Raw genomic sequence first — 15,886 nt, forward strand, 5'->3', positions numbered from 1 at the left:
ATTTAAAAGAAATCACAACAGATATGTTTACATTTAAGGCTTGCTATTTACTCATATGGTAATGTAGTCATAATAATTTCCTGATATGTTAATGTTGGTACTTTAACTACTGATATCAGGTTGAATATCAGCCCAGCCTAATATGTGAGAGTGTGGAACATTTTTATAAAAGAGGCCAAAGAAGGTCCATAAGCTGAATTTTCAACTCCTTATATGAGTTTTTATCCCCTTTTTTCTTTCTCACCTGACATTTTAATATAATATACAAAGTTTTAATGTCAGTATATATCTTTTATTGATATTAGTATTGGACACTTATGTATATAAGCCACTTATTTACCTTTTTTTTTTTTTTTTTTTTTACCATATGCAATTTAGGGTTGAAGTGGAGCAGCAGTAAATCTCAGCTGACACTGGGTGAGAGGTATGGTAAACAATGGGTAGGTCACCAACAAGGGACCAACAATCCCACCTCGCATTCACACCCATTAACCAAACATGTATGTCTTTAAACTGTGAGAGAAAACTGGAGTACATCAAGAATCCATACAGTTACAAGAACATGCAAACTTTTTGACATAGAAAGGCTCCAGCTGGATTTAAACCAAAGCTAAACATAAGTTAAATAGTTTCATGTCATTCTGATAACTTCATTTTTAAGAAGTCAGCATGCACTGGCCATTAAGGAGGACAGATTGTCAACTGTTTATGAATGATAAAAATATGCAAAATGCACACAAGACTTTTATGAATTATGTAAACTGAAAATGGACAGATTTAAAAAAATCCTTTAGCCCACTGGTAGTTCTGCACAGACCAAAAACTCATTAAACCAGTCACACCCTCTAATTAACACCCCAAAAATTAGCAGTGCCCAACTTGGCACCACTTGGGATACCTGAGGGGAAACCTAATTAGTCAACACAACTGAAAACGCTTGTATAAAAGATATTTTGCATTTGACTAGTATAGCATTTCCCTTTTTTATATTTCCTGTACGGATGCCCTCTGTAACCAATGTATTGTGTAAAGTTAGTTCATGGGTAACATGAGTGTAGGGATGTATTAGAGATTTCTAGATTGACTTTTGGCTAAATTCCCTTTAGTTGCAGGGGTGTCAAACATAAGGCCTGAGGGCCTAAATTACAGAAAAACCAAGTATATTTGTTCTTTTAGAAAGTGTAAATGTGGAAAACTGTCAAATGTAAAGGCTAGCTTGTCAAACTGTTTTCCTGGTTTTTAACCCCTTTAGTATGGAGGAGACTTGAGCCCTCCACAAGAGCCCTCCGTATAGTCCAGCTGCTAATCCAAATGTTAATCCTGAGCTAATCCATGAGCGAACAGGAAAGGGAAATGGATTTTGAAATGAGGAGTGGAATCGCCATTTTAAAAAGCATTTTGAAAATCATTTTATTAAATTGGTATTCAAAAAAGGTTTTTGAAATGAAGTTTTTAAAAAACATTTTGAAAATCAGTTTTTTAATAAGGAAGTCAAAAATGAGTTTACAATTGCAGAGTTTATTCTACAATTCATTATTTAAGCGCAGAGTTCTTTATAACAACTTTGAACTTGTGACTAAAAGACATCCTTATAAGTTCACTTATTTGCTTATTTATTTATTCAGACTTCGAAGACTCTATTTTGTAATTTTTAATCCGTAGGACTGAAGTTGGTAAAATTGAGCTGCCTAGCCTACAAATCATAACTCGGGGTGAAGTGTGCCCTTTCCACATCTAGTGTCTTTGCTGCAGTTTGATTGGTGGATTCTTCTGATGGGCGGAAACAAGGGGACAGCCCGGAAGCGACTGCGCTCTTGACCATTAACTGTACACAAAAATGTTTAGGGTAGTTGAGTCCCGCTAGCTTTCCACACCTGTGACCACGGAGCTGTAAGAGTAGGTACAGTAAACGGGACCATCGGCTGTCTACACGGAAACAACGATGCAGACTGTACGGAAGCGTCAAGGCAAGGATTTACACCTGAAGAGGTTTGTACTCTAAACATGAAGATGTCGCTGCTGTTATCGTCGCCTTGCTGAAGCGCAGTCGGCTCATAAACAACAGAAAACGTAAAGCTTAAAGAAACGAACGTCTGTAAAACCCCGAGAATAAAATTTATCTACAGTACAGTATCACTTCTTCTCCTGCATGTATCCAGGAACAGATGCTGGAGGCTGGACTGCGCGCCAAGTGAATGATTGGACGTACAAATGAAAACTAGGAGGCGCGCATGCTCCGTTTGATAGCGCCTAACTCGGGGTGAAGTGTGCCCTTTCGTTATTTCAGGCGTTATTTCAAGCCAAATGTTGTAGAAACAAAATCCTGGCTTCTTGCGGGGAAGCCTGTTGTTGTATTTACCTTGCTCTTGTCTTCAGGCTTACTGATTAGTTTCATATTTTGGACTTTTTAGTGGTTGTTTCCTATTATCACATGACAGGAACAGCAACTAACTCTGGAAAATCTCACACTGGCTGTGTAGCTGATCTGGATGTAACTAGTCTGTTTTCAGTCTTCAGACATCTGGCCATCAAACACAGTCATGTAAAAAGAAGAAAAAATAGATCAGTGCAAGCAAAAGCAAAAAATCAAAAAGGGCTATAGGAAAAGAACACGTGCAACTACAGCATTTGAGACCTTAAGTCATATAAAGCTTGACTTGTGTCTTAAAGGTCTAGACCAGTGGTGTCAAACGTCACAGGCCATAATCGGCCCTCCAAAGACTCCACTCTGGCCTACTGGAAAATGAGAAGGAGGGCATAAATTCTTGGAATATTAAATGCAAAGTTTTGAATGTTTACCTAATAAAGCCCTCCCACATGGCCATCTTTACTACACTAAAGTAATTACAGATTTTACAATTGGTCCACAAAAACTGGGCAGTTTTTGTGACTCACTTTATATTTTATAATCACATGGCCATCAGGGCAATGAGCTCCCTCAATTCCTTTTGTAATTTCACACATTTAGTTGTTACAATTTAAGCTCAAAGAGTCAAGCTGAAAGATCTCTTTCATGTATTACAGCAGCATTTCTTTATCATTTGGAAAATCTGACATGTACCATTGAAATTGCCTTTCTTTTTCTTATGGTTATATATGGTCCATAATATATAATGAGTTTGACATCCCTGGTCTAGACACATACGTTAGACTGACACAGCTTTAAGCTGAGCCAGCAGTGGTTGCTACTAGCAGCAGTATGTTGAACTGAAACCAACAAGTGGCTGCAAAAGTTTCCCAGCAGCTGAGTTTTGCAAAAAATCCGTGTGGCTTCATTAATGTTTGCAGTTTCATGATCAATATGTCAGGATGGCAAGAAAAAGGATTTCAGGCAGATGCAGATGGTCACAGCACTCTTTGTGGTAAATACTGGTTTTGCTGGTGTTACAAGGGAGCCTGTAATCCTTGAGGAAGGCTGAAGAGCCCATGGGGGATTTATCTGCACTCATCTCCCCGCTTTCGCAGTGCATATGTTGAACTATAGCAGTGGTTCCCAAACTTTTTTTGCCAGGTCCCCCTTTGTTTTACAAGAAAAATGTTCGCACCCCTCCCCACCTAAACACCCCCCCCCCCCCCACCCCCGCACAAACACATCCTCCAAACACACACACCCATATTTTGTTTACAAACTCCATTGCGGTTTATTTCACACCTCAAACATTTAGTAAACAATTAAGCAAATACAAGTAAACGGCAATAAATTACAGGTAGTAATAAAATTTACGCTGCGTCCACACCTACACGGGTATTTTTGAAAACGCAGCTGTTTTTATGCGTTTGGGCTTTTCGTCAACACGTAAACGGCGTTGCGATTCACCGAAAACGGAGATTATTTAAAACTCCTTTTTTGCGTTTATGTGTGGACGAGGATTACAGAGTTCGTCACGCAACGACAAAGGTATGTGCCTCTTTTCACGTCACGCTGTGCGCCACGTTATTGTTTACATGAGATGAATTGCAGAATGGCAGATAGAGACAAAATACTGTTAATCTGACTATCTTCAGGTTTTACATGCTTACATACACACGCAGTTACTGTCCCTCCATTTAGAAAGGCAGAGGCGTCACGGTGTAATTATTTTACGTGTAGTTGTTTTTTTCCTGTGTAATAATATTCAACATTGCTGTCAATACATTTTTCAAAAAATGCCTCTCTGTGCAAAATGGGTTCAAAAACAAAAACAGCTGTGGGATACTGTTTGTCCGTGATTTGAACCGGGGGAACAAATTACGGCAGGATCAGCCTGATATTATTTGTATCCCGCTGTAACTTTACTGCATAAAGAGCTAACACGTCCAAAATGTCAGGAGTAGTTGGTCATTACAAGAAGTGTTTGTGAACTAAAAATCAAGAATGTGGGATACTGTTTGTCCGTGATTTGGAGAGCCCAGCGCTGCTCCCGACGCAGGGAAACTAATTTTGCAGGGGAGACCTACCTTGGCACTTGTGCAGGTGAAGCCAAAGGGAAGATATGCTTCACCATATTTTCTAGTCTTTGGCTTGGAAGGAAGTTGGTTTGGAAACATATTTGGCGATGCTTCATCTCCTGCTTTGCGTTTGTGTGGGAGCCCCGTCAAAAACCTGTCCAGTGTCCAAGGGCTCTTTTTTTTTTTCTTTTCATACCGCGCCCCCCTGCAATGGCTCTGCGCCCCCCCTAGGGGGCGGGCCCCACACTTTGGGAACCTCTGAACTATAGGGACTGTGCTCAACATGCTACAGGAAATTGCACAGCTGCACACAATAAAAAGCAGGTTGGATAGTTCAGCAGTTTCACAGCTGCTGCATAATTATTACTCTGAAATCAAAGAGTGGAGGATGCAAGGGGGGTGAAAAGAGAATACACTTGTGTTTTAAAATAACATTTTAAAATACTGTAGTTTTACCATCAATGTAAAATACTCGAATTCGAGTAAGGAAACCATGTGCTTTTAACCTGAAATAAATGCAGTAACATGTCTGTTAAGTGCTCGGCATCTGTGTTGCCCTTTGCTTTGGTAATGCTTGCTCTATTACAGTGACTTACTGTATGTTTACAGCACTCCTGGTGTTTCAAAGGAAAATGTGCCGCAGAAGAAAAAGCAGCGCTTCCACTTTGACCTGTGGCTGTGTCTCACTGTGCAGAACTGGATATTAGACTTTGGAAGGCCCATTGTTATGGTAGGGAGACTCAGTGCAATTTCTTTGTACCTCTTGTGGTTTAAATTTAATGAAGGAAACAAAGGCAAATGGATGGTTACATCAGTATTTTCAATTTCAGTGGAAACCAGTATTTTCTTACATATGTTTCAGATCATTCTTCCTCTGGAGTGGTTTCCACTGAACAAGCCCAGTGCTGGAGACTATTTCCACATGGCCTACAATGTCATAACGCCATTCCTAATGCTCAAGGCAAGTCTTAAGGCAACAGAGTGTCTTAGTGATTGTGAAGACAACATCAGGTCTTCTGTATTCTCTCCAGTGAATAATTTCTATGTGAACACTTGACCTACTGTGGTAACACAGATCCTACTGTGTAACTCTTTATTTCAATATTGTTTTTACTGCAGTTGCATCAGGCCAATGTGGTTTTCTGTTGCTTTACAAGCTGAAATCTGTGCTGACTTTTAATGTTTCATATCTTATTGCTTATGTGGCATTCCTATACAGTTAAGACAGTTCAAGACACTCAAGTCTAGGAGAGGCAAAGATCTCAGCGTTCCAGATCTTGTCATTCATTTTCTGCTCTGCATGTTATGACTGCTGGCTGTGTTTTGATTTTTGATAGTTTAGTTTTCACCAATAAAAATCTAATTTTGGGCAGGCCCTAGTTAGAAAAACCTTCCAGGGATTACTGAGCTTGTTTACTACCTGCTTTAAGAGACTGTTTCTCAACATGGCAACATTATATCCAACATCATTTTGGGTTAATTTTTTTTTTCTCAGTTTCAGGAATCAGAATTGCATCAGTTAAAATGTTGTGTAATAATTTTGTGTTATGATTTTTCCTTTGATATAAAGTAATCAGGTAGCCACTTACCTTCATTTTGAGGCAGACTATTTAGGTTCTTGCAAACCAACATAAAAACCCATAATTCAACGCCTGACTGGCAAAGAGACAGTATTACTTCTACTCAGTGTAATGACGCAAGTTGCATGCTTTTGTTAGAGGATGTAGGTCATCCGTGTGGTTGTGTTATGAAACAAGCTATTTGCGCCGTAATATCCATTACCTTTAAGGCAAATCTATATTTACGAGACAGGAAGAACTAGGCAGGTGCAGCTGAATAGATAACACAAACACACCTACATAAAGTCAAAAACATATTCAAGAAAAGAAAAACAGCACATTAACTTGTAGGCTGTGTGAAAAAATGTCTCAGAGATGACGCACAGGCGCTGTGGTTGATGCCAGTTCTTAAAGGTGTCCCCAGAATAACTCTTTTAAGGTATACATGTTTGTTTCTGCTCCATTCAGCTGATTGAGCGCAGTCCGAGAGTGCTGTCTCGCACAGCCGTGTACCTCTGCATCATCACGTTCGTCATGGGAGCCAGCATCCACCTGGTGGGAGACTCCATCAACCACCGGCTCATGCTGAGTGGCTATCAGCTCCACCTATCAGTGAGGGAGAATCCCATCATCAAAGACCTTAAACCAGCTTCACTGGTAAGATGGCAAACAGCTAAGATCCATGGTGGGCTTAGTGGGAATACTGGAATACATGGAGAAGGTTGTCAAAGTGTGTCTTTGTATGTTATTTATGTAAGTGGGACAACTTCGTGCATGCTGCTCGTACAAAAAATATTGTTTGTCTTCAGCAGTTTAAAAAAGCTGTTCTTTTTGAACTGACGGTACACTGCAGCTGTTTAGATGCAGCAGACTTTATCCTGCTGTGTGGGAGTGGAGCTTATTTTTCTCTCTGCTCCTTCGTCGTCATCATCACATCTTTTATTGTCACATCGACTAGAAGCAGAACATCGTACCTTTGATAGTGTGGTGTTTGTCAACACTTATATACTGTGGGTTAATGTAGCAGCACAACAGCAGTCATGTTAAGATTTTATACCCTGGGTTGATTTGTTCCTGATTTATTTCCCTGTTTGTTCCAGGGGAAGAAATCACTGCGGATCTTATTTATTACAAAACCAAGATTCATATGTAGTTGTTCAAACAACTGATCGATGCACAACTCCTTACCCCACAGTTAGACCAACAGAGAGTCAAAGAAGGTTTTTGAAAACATTTTTTTACACTGCATTCATGTGAATTTCATTGTGAGGTTTAAACTCATTTACTGCCTACAGAAATGTAAGTTTGCTCTCATCTTTCAGCGTAGTACTTTGAGGTGTCGACTGATGTTCCAGATCTCTACATTCATATTTTTCTTCAATTATTATTACACGCCTTTATTTATCCAGGTAAAAGTCTCATTAAGATTTAAATCTCATTTCCAAGAGGGACCTGGCATCATGGCAGCAAAAGTTACAAAACATACAACACATGACAACATAACAACAATCTGCACAAACATGGGAACCAATTCTGACAATCAGCTGTACGATGTGAGAATGAAAGCTGTATTAGTTGCAGTTTAAACACATATAAACACACAGATAAGAGGAAACCAGCCAAGGAAAGATTTATAGTTAAAAACCAACCAATGGGAAAGTCTGTGGATATACTGTACAGAGATGGCGTTTAACAGCAGCATACAGAGAACAGTGATGTACATGATTTCCATAGCCAACAATAAAACATGGTAGATAGTATCTAATCTCTTTAGGTACTGGACTGGTGCATTCATAAAAAGCAGATCGCCGTAATCCAATAAAGAAAAAAAAAAAAGGTGCATCAATTTAAATGTTTTCTCACTTTGAGAGAGAAACGAGATTGATTTCTAAAAAAGTAACTTAGTTTTAGTTTCAACTTGGACACAAGCCTTTGAATGTGAGTTTTAAATGACAAATTCTGATCTATAATGATACCTAGATACTTGTAAGATTTGACCATTTTAATTGCAGTCCTTTGTATGGTTTAATCTTAGGAAATGCAGATAACAACTCGTTGCCATTTGAGAATAACATGAACTTGGATTTCTCTAGATTTAACGCCTGTAATTGGCAAATGTAATCAGCAGCTTTTGTGTGTGTGTGAGGCTTCATCAAATACTTAAAGTCCTCGGGTCAACAGCTTTCAACAACTCATCATCTCATGAAATGTTGTGATTTTACACATTTGGAAAAACATCAATTGTTCGGAATCTTTTCTTCAGTTAGTTACAATATTTTTAATATACAGTCACCTCAGGTAAAGCCAGTGTCTTTTTATATTTTTATAGTATTCAATGTTGTTCACAGCTGGGGTTTTTTAAATCTTGTTTTGCTCTCTGTGAGTTCTGTAATAAAGTTGAAGTTACACACCAGAACACTAGGTGGCACTGCAGCATAAGGTTGTGTGTTTGGGAATGTTTTAATGAATTTCATTTGGCCTTTCTCCCTCAGATTGACTCCTTTGAGCTGCTGTATTATTATGACGAACACCTGGGACACTTAATGTGGTATGTTTACAATAATTATGTCACATGTACAGAAATGGATCGCTATGAACCACAATTTCCCCTTTTTGGGGGGGGGGTAAATTTAATTTAAAGATTTTTATAAATCGTGGATATGATTTATAAAAACATACAAAGGTGAGTAATTAGAGCAGAGATTTTGAGAATTTTAACACATAAAATCTGTAAACAGTTATCATTAAGCTTTAATGTGTGACCAGTTTTTGTCTCTATAAGATTAAAAAATAAAATAGATTTTTAGGATGCGCAGGCTGAGTGACTGGTTTGAATCAGTTGACTGTTGCCTGGAAAATGAATCCTATTAAGTGCAGGAAAACTGACAATTTTTCCAGATCACTTGGTTTTATTTTAAAATGAAGAAGAGTTATAGCTCTCCTGCTATTTCTTATTATTGCACAGACTTTTAGTTTTATGGGTTTGTTTATGTTTTATTCCCCTCATAATGCTCTAGCATTGCATTTTCACTGCTGAGGTAAAGGAATTACAGTTTTCAGTGGATGAGTCTGCTCTTCACTCAGTAATGCAGATATGGGTGTGGTTTGAGTATTGCAGTTCTGGAAAGAAGATAGAGGGTGAGTAGGGAGATTGCTAATTCGTTGAATCAGGATGAACTGTACTGTAGTTGTCTTTTTACTCTCTTGCTCACCGGTGCTGCCAAAGAGCTCATATAAATTTAGATGAGTGAGTTGAGACAGTGTTTAAGCTTCCTTTGCTCAGGCGTTACATAAGCAGCCTCATGAAGGGTTGAACTGCTTTGTGACAGATGACAGGACACGAGGGAAGGTGCAACTGTGAACTGTTCAGTGCCTTGGCCCCAAAACCAACAGGTTTATTTTTATACATATTCTTTTATTTATGTTTTAATATGAAGAACATATGGTACACATATCCAGGATCCTTTGAATTCTAAGTTGCAAGCATAAATTGTAGTACTGATGTGATTTGTGATACACTAATAGTACGCAAAAATCTCTGTAGTTGTCAAGGAAGCAGGAATATGAGCACAGACTATGTTAAACTCATATAGTCGCTTGCTGTACTCGCCAAATTAGTTTGACAAATATAATGAAAAGCCGTTAATGGAGCAAATAAGTGGGAAAATAATGTTCCTTTTAAATCTTTGGGCTCATCCAAATGGAGATAATCGTTTTACAGGAGATGAAACAGTTACAGTCTGACTAAATTTACACAAATAAGAACCATCAATAATAATTACAAACTCTAGGTGGTATACAGGACTCGAGCTTGAGACCAGCTGACAGTTTAATAGATTTCAAAGGTGTTGTTAACTGACCATGTACAGCACATCCCTGTAACATTTACTCTGAAAATAAAATGCAGTTTATTTTATTACATTTTTTTCCATCTTGTTTTTAGTAACTCTGATCAGCGATTAGATTCATTTACTTTTACAACTGTTCTGCTAATTTGCCACTTTCATTTTAATTCACTGCTTAAAAATGTACTAATAATTCTTGCAGATGTTAAGTTAAACAAACGACCTCATTATCGTTATCACGTCTGAACATTTAATAACAAAAAGAGAAAGAAATGGTTTTTTTTTTCTCCATCAAGTTTTGGGGTTTGTGAAATACTGTTGACTTTTTTTAGGTTTTAAAGGGTCTTGCTAGCTGCTAGCCTTGAGCCGAGCTCAATAATTTTTTTCATTGCTCGTTTATAAAGATGTACTTGAACATAATGTTCATCCTGTGCAGAGGATAAGGGTTTGCTTCTTTTTTTCCCCAGGTATATTCCTTTCTTTATCATTCTGTTCATCTACTTCACTGGTTGCTTCTCCAGTGGTGAAGAACAGAAAAAGGTTCCTCTTGCTGGTTGGCTGTTGCTGGGACCAAGCGCTCTCTACTATTGGTCAGTCTATCCTTTAGACGCACTACATAGATTACCAGACACACAAGCTCACCATGAATACATTCAGTTGTTATTAAAGTGATGAAAACTGTGAAGGACATCTGAAGTCTAATCATGGGCTTTAGAGATGCCCTCCCTACTTAGAGTAGAAATGCTTAACACTAATTGGGATGATTACAAATAACTTTCATAATCTAAGCTGAGATAAAGAAAAGAGTAGACGGACAGCAGTAACGCTCACATTTAAAGTAAAGCCAGGGAAACATTCAGTACTATAAGTGAAGTTAATAGCTTATGAACAGTCCCTCCAATTATTCTGCTCTCCAAACTATTTTAATTTTTTAGAATGACCTTTAGTATTCTGAACTTCAGTATTTTCTAACCTATTTCTAAAATCAATTTCTTTCTGACTAAAAAGTCTGACAAAAATGAACATGTGACTAAACCAGATAAATGTTCTAACAATTGTCCAAATTGAATTTTACGCATAAAGAAAGATATAGACGTTGTGCTTGAGAGCAGCTTTGACGATCCTCTGAAACCTGTGCCATTTTGGAAAAGCAATTACTTTTCTTATCTGACATCTAAACGGTAATATAGTTAGTAATGTGAATAGGATTGTTGCAATATATAGCAGTATTGATGTTTCCATAAAGATTGCAATTTCCTTATAATAATATTTTGTTGGACATTTAGTATTTGGTTCTCACTGATTTTCTGACTTCTCCTGTCTCTTTTTAAAAATTTCTTCTAGGTACTTGGTCACTGAAGGACAAATCACTGAACTTTTCCTCCTTACCTTCGTTGCTATGGTTGCTATGGTGATATTCCAACATCATAAAGGACTTGGCCCCGACAGTAATGGTCTGTTCCTGTTCTATAGTTTCAGTGTTACTGTGTTGCTTGTGGCTCTGTGGGTGGCCTATCTGTGGAATGACCCAGTGCTACGCAACAAGTACCCCGGGCTCATTTATGTGCCGGAGCCCTGGTCCTACTACACTTTGCATATAAAGAAGAGCCACTGAAAGGTTTCATCAGTGTTGGATGTTTTTTATAAATGAAAGAAACTGCTCTTTTTTTCTTTCTTTTTTTAAAAATACATTTTCTCAAATTTTGTGTGGCAGAGACATTAGCTGTGCTTAACTATGGCACTTAATAAAACTCATTGATGTGCACTGGTTTTCACTGTTAAACTCAAGGATATTCTGCCTCCTGCCCCAGTACTGAGCAGGGAATTTGCTTCCTTTGTAGATTTTTATATTGATGTATGAAATGTTTTGTTTCGTCTCACTTTGATTAGGCAATGGGATTTTTTTTAATGCTTGAATCTTGTGACATGAGAAATCATAAAAGAGACCAGCACTGCACACTGTCATGCATCATGTTATCAATATTAGGGCAGATTTAGCAATTCTCATGTCATACATGTTTAATTTACTAATGCAAATGGGGAATAAATCTGTTCATCGTTTTTAAAATATTTTGGCCAAATGGGAATGTGTTAAAATTAAAGGAGACAAAGTGAGCCCCTATGGTCCTTTATTTACCTCTCAATTACCATTACACATGTTCCATTTTACTCAGAAACCAATCACTGCCTCACGACTGCTACCAGTCATTCAAATATAACTTGTGAATGTGTTGCATTTAAAAATCTATTGCACAGGACCCTAAGATCAGGCACAAATTCAAGCCTCGCTGTTAATTCAAATTAATCCACAGTACTAAAACACCTGTGGAGCATTGACATTTTGGGAATGTTTGGTAATGAATTCTTTTTAAAGAATTCAATTAATTTGACATATGACGGTGCCACAAAGCAATCTGAATGGAAAAAGAGAAAGTTGACCTTGCATAACCTCAAGGAATCCAATCTATTAACAGCTGAATGCTGTAATATTGATTTTAACACCCCAGAAGAAACAGGTGCTATGGTTACACATGGTCCTCTCTTGACTGTCGGAAAAGATAGAAAGAAGTAGTTACAGTATATAAGAATGTTACTTTATCTTAAAATATGCATATTTATAGAAATTTTGTTGCATGGCAAACAAAAAAAACCTTAATATTTGTTGTTTTTTAAATGTAGAAAGTATTCACTCATCTGCCTTCAAATGCATTTGAATTTCAGTGACATGCCATTCTTAATCCATAGGGTTTGAATATGATGTTGGTCCACCCTTTGCAGCTATTACAGCGTCAACTCTTCTGGAAAGGCTTCCCACACGTTCAGGAGTGTTAATGGGACTTTTTGAACACTCTTCAAGAAGTGTATTTGTGAGGTCAGATACTGAGAAGCCCTGGCTTGCAGTCTCCACTCTAATTTACCCCAAAGGTGTTCTATCGGGTTGAGGCCACGACTCTGTGCAGGCCAGTCAAGTTCTTCCACACCAAAGTTATCCACGTATCCATGTCTTTATGGACGCTGGTGCACAGTCATGTGGGAACAGGAAGGTGCCATCCCCAAACTGTTCCCACATATTTGAGAGCATGAAATTGTCTATGATGGTGATGTAAGGCTCGGATGCAGCTGCTCAGCCATGGAAGCCCATTGCATGAAGCTCTCTACACACTGTTCATGAACTAATCTAAAGGCTTCATGAAGTCTGGAGGTCTGTAGCGATCGACTGCACACTAAGTGCCTCAGCATCTGTTGACCTCGCTCTGCAATTTTTACGTGGCCTACCACCTTGTGGAGTTGCTGTCGTTTCCAGTCGCTTCCTCTTTTCATAATACCACTAACAGTGACTGTGGAATATTTAGTATAGAGGAAATTTCACGAGTGGACTTGTTGCACAGGAGTATCATGTCATGGTACCATGCTGGAACTCACTGAGCTCCTGAGAGCGACCCATTCTTTCACAAATGTGTGTAGAAACAGTCTGCGTGCATAGGTGCTTGATTTTATACACGTGGCCGTGGAAGTGATTGAAACACCTGAATTCAATGATTTGGATGGGTGAGTGAATACTTTTGGCGATATAGTGTATATAGATTTATAAAAGGTAAAAAAAAGAAGAAGCTAAAAATAGCAATACAATGACAAAATATTAAAATAACAAGATTAAACCTGACTAATCTTTAAGTGGAGGCCACTATAAGAAGTCTCAGTATAACATGAAACATCAGCATTACATAAATAACAGGCTCTCTGTTGATTGGTCAGTCAGTCTGGGTCATATGACTGGCTGGCATATGATCCAGCTTAAGTGATTTAGGATCTTTTCACACCTTCTTGTATCACCTAGTCAAATCCCATACAATGTCTTAGAATAGAATAGAATAGAATAATCCTTTAATTGTCCCACAAGGGGAAATTTGGTTGTAACAGCAGCCAGAAAGACACATATACAAACAAACAGTACACAGGACACAGAACAGAAACATACACAATTTTTTCTTACATATTTACATTAAGGACAATGGTTACTATAAACAGAGTACTGTACAGTTATTAAATTAAATATAAATAACTACAGATAAGAGGTAAACCAGGTTGTAGTGCGAATCGGTTGATTAACTTATTGCAGTTACAGCGCAGATGTAAACATCTATGATTGTTGGGAGCAGTTCTGATTGTACAGTCTGACAGCTGCAGGGAGGAAGGACCTGCGGAAACGCTCCTTCATGCATCTAGGATGCAGCAATCTCTCACTGAAGGAGCTCTGCAGTTCAGCAACATTTACATGCATGGGATGGGAGACTCTGTCCATCAGAGATGTTATTTTGGCCAGAGTCCTTCTGTCTCCCACCACCTGCACTGGGTCCAGGGTGCATCCCAGAACAGAGCTGGCCTTCCTGATGAGGTTATCAAACCTCTTCCTCTCAGCTGCCGATAAACTGCTGCTCCAACATACCACACTGTAAAAAATGACAGATGCCACCACAGAGTCATAGAAGGTCTTTAAAAGCGCTCCCTGTACTCCAAATGACCTCAGCCGCCTCAGCAGGTAGAGTCTGCTCTGACCCTTCCTGTAAAGAGCATCAGTGTTGTGGCTCCAGTCCAGTTTATTATTCAGGTGAACACCCAGGTACCTATAAGAGTCCACTATCTCAATGTCCACTCCCTGGATGTTCACCGGTGTCAGTGTGGTGGGTCTGCGTCTCCGGAAATCCACCACCAACTCCTTGGTTTTCCCGGTGTTGATCAGCAGGTGGTTCTGCTGACACCAGTCAACAAAATCCAGAGTCCACTGTCTGTACTCTGAGTCGTCCTCACCTGTGATGAGGCCGACTATGGCAGAGTCGTCAGAGAACTTCTGTAGGTGGCAGCATGAGGAGTTGATGGAGAAGTCTGCAGTGTAGAGGGTGAAGAGGAACGGTGCCAGCACAGTTCCCTGTGGGGCCCCCGTACTGCAGACCAGCGTGTCAGAGACACAGCCCTGTGACCTCACATACTGTGGACGTTCTGTGAGGTAGTCCAGTATCCACTGGGACATGTGGTGGTCCACTCCCGATAGCTCCAGCTTGTCTCTCAGAAGTCGTGGCTGGATGGTGTTGAAAGCACTGGAGAAATCAAAGAACATGATCCTCACAGTGCTTCCAGGCTTCTCCAGGTGAGTCAGAGCTCGGTGCAGGAGGTAGATGATGGTGTCCTCCACCCCAATGCCAGGCTGGTAAGCAAACTGTAGTGGATCCAATGAAGACCTCACCAGGGGGCGCAGATGGTTTAGAACCAACCTCTCGAGGGTCTTCATCAGATGCGATGTCAGGGCTACCGGCCTGTAGCTGCTGAGGTCCTTGGGATGGGAGGTCTTTGGTACCGGTACCACACAGGATGTCTTCCACAGCTGTGGTACTTTCCCCAGTGACAGGCTCAGGTTGAACAGATATCCTAGGACGCCACACAGTTCATCTACGCAGCACCTCAGGAGCCTGGAGCTGATGCCATCTGGACCTGCAGCCTTCCGCACCTTGATCTTGCGAAGCTCGTTCCTCACTTGAAGTGCTGAGATAGAAAGAGTGGATTTTGGGGGAGGGGGGTGTATGTTGGGGGTGGGTGTAATGACTGGGAGCTGGGAGGTGTGAAGCTGAGAGGTGTGAAGTCCTGAGATGAAGGACAGGCAGTCCTTAGGCAGGCCTTAGTAAGAAGGCTTTCTATTTCGCCTGCACCCAAGCACCCGAGTCTTTTGCACCTCCTGCCTTTTAAGGACACTAAATTCTCTTGTTGATGTTTTGTTTCACTTCAGAACTAAAGTATTAAATATAAACCTCAAGCTGAAGTATATTTAATCCCCTGCTGAATTTCTATGTTTGCTCACTTAGAAAAAAAAAGTCAAATTTTTATGGTAGTTTGATTTTAATGGAGAGACACAGAATATCAGCACAAAATCCAGAAAAAACACAGAAATTTATAAATTTATTTGCATCATTACAGGTGGGTTTGGATGTCCTGCACAGTTTTTTATTGCGAAATTTGCATTCTAATATGTTTTCTATAGCATTGCTCAATGGTGAATTTGAT

General features: G+C 39.4%; 1 protein-coding gene across 1 annotated transcript; it reads left to right on the forward strand.

Moving 5' to 3' along the window:
• The first annotated feature begins 1,759 nt into the window (after nucleotides 1–1,759).
• Nucleotides 1,760–11,947, forward strand: cln6a (CLN6 transmembrane ER protein a). Its single transcript, XM_003450753.5, has 7 exons — nucleotides 1,760–1,989; nucleotides 5,038–5,158; nucleotides 5,291–5,389; nucleotides 6,456–6,644; nucleotides 8,480–8,535; nucleotides 10,300–10,422; nucleotides 11,177–11,947. Exons 1-7 carry the CDS (start codon nucleotides 1,943–1,945, stop codon nucleotides 11,445–11,447), a joined length of 906 nt encoding a protein of 301 aa, XP_003450801.1. The 5' UTR covers nucleotides 1,760–1,942; the 3' UTR covers nucleotides 11,448–11,947.
• Nucleotides 11,948–15,886: the final 3,939 nt, after the last annotated feature.

The sequence above is a fragment of the Oreochromis niloticus genome, linkage group LG1 (assembly GCF_001858045.2).
Source record: "Oreochromis niloticus isolate F11D_XX linkage group LG1, O_niloticus_UMD_NMBU, whole genome shotgun sequence".
NCBI classification, from domain to species: Eukaryota; Metazoa; Chordata; class Actinopteri; order Cichliformes; family Cichlidae; genus Oreochromis; species Oreochromis niloticus.

Coding starts and splice junctions, on each gene's coding strand:
- cln6a (XM_003450753.5), top strand. CDS start 1,943: ATGCAGACTGTACGGAAGCGTCAAGGCAAGGATTTACACCTGAAGAG. Junction 1,990..5,037: donor AAGGATTTACACCTGAAGAG/GTTTGTACTCTA, acceptor GTATGTTTACAG/CACTCCTGGTGTTTCAAAGG. Junction 6,645..8,479: donor ACCTTAAACCAGCTTCACTG/GTAAGATGGCAA, acceptor TTTCTCCCTCAG/ATTGACTCCTTTGAGCTGCT.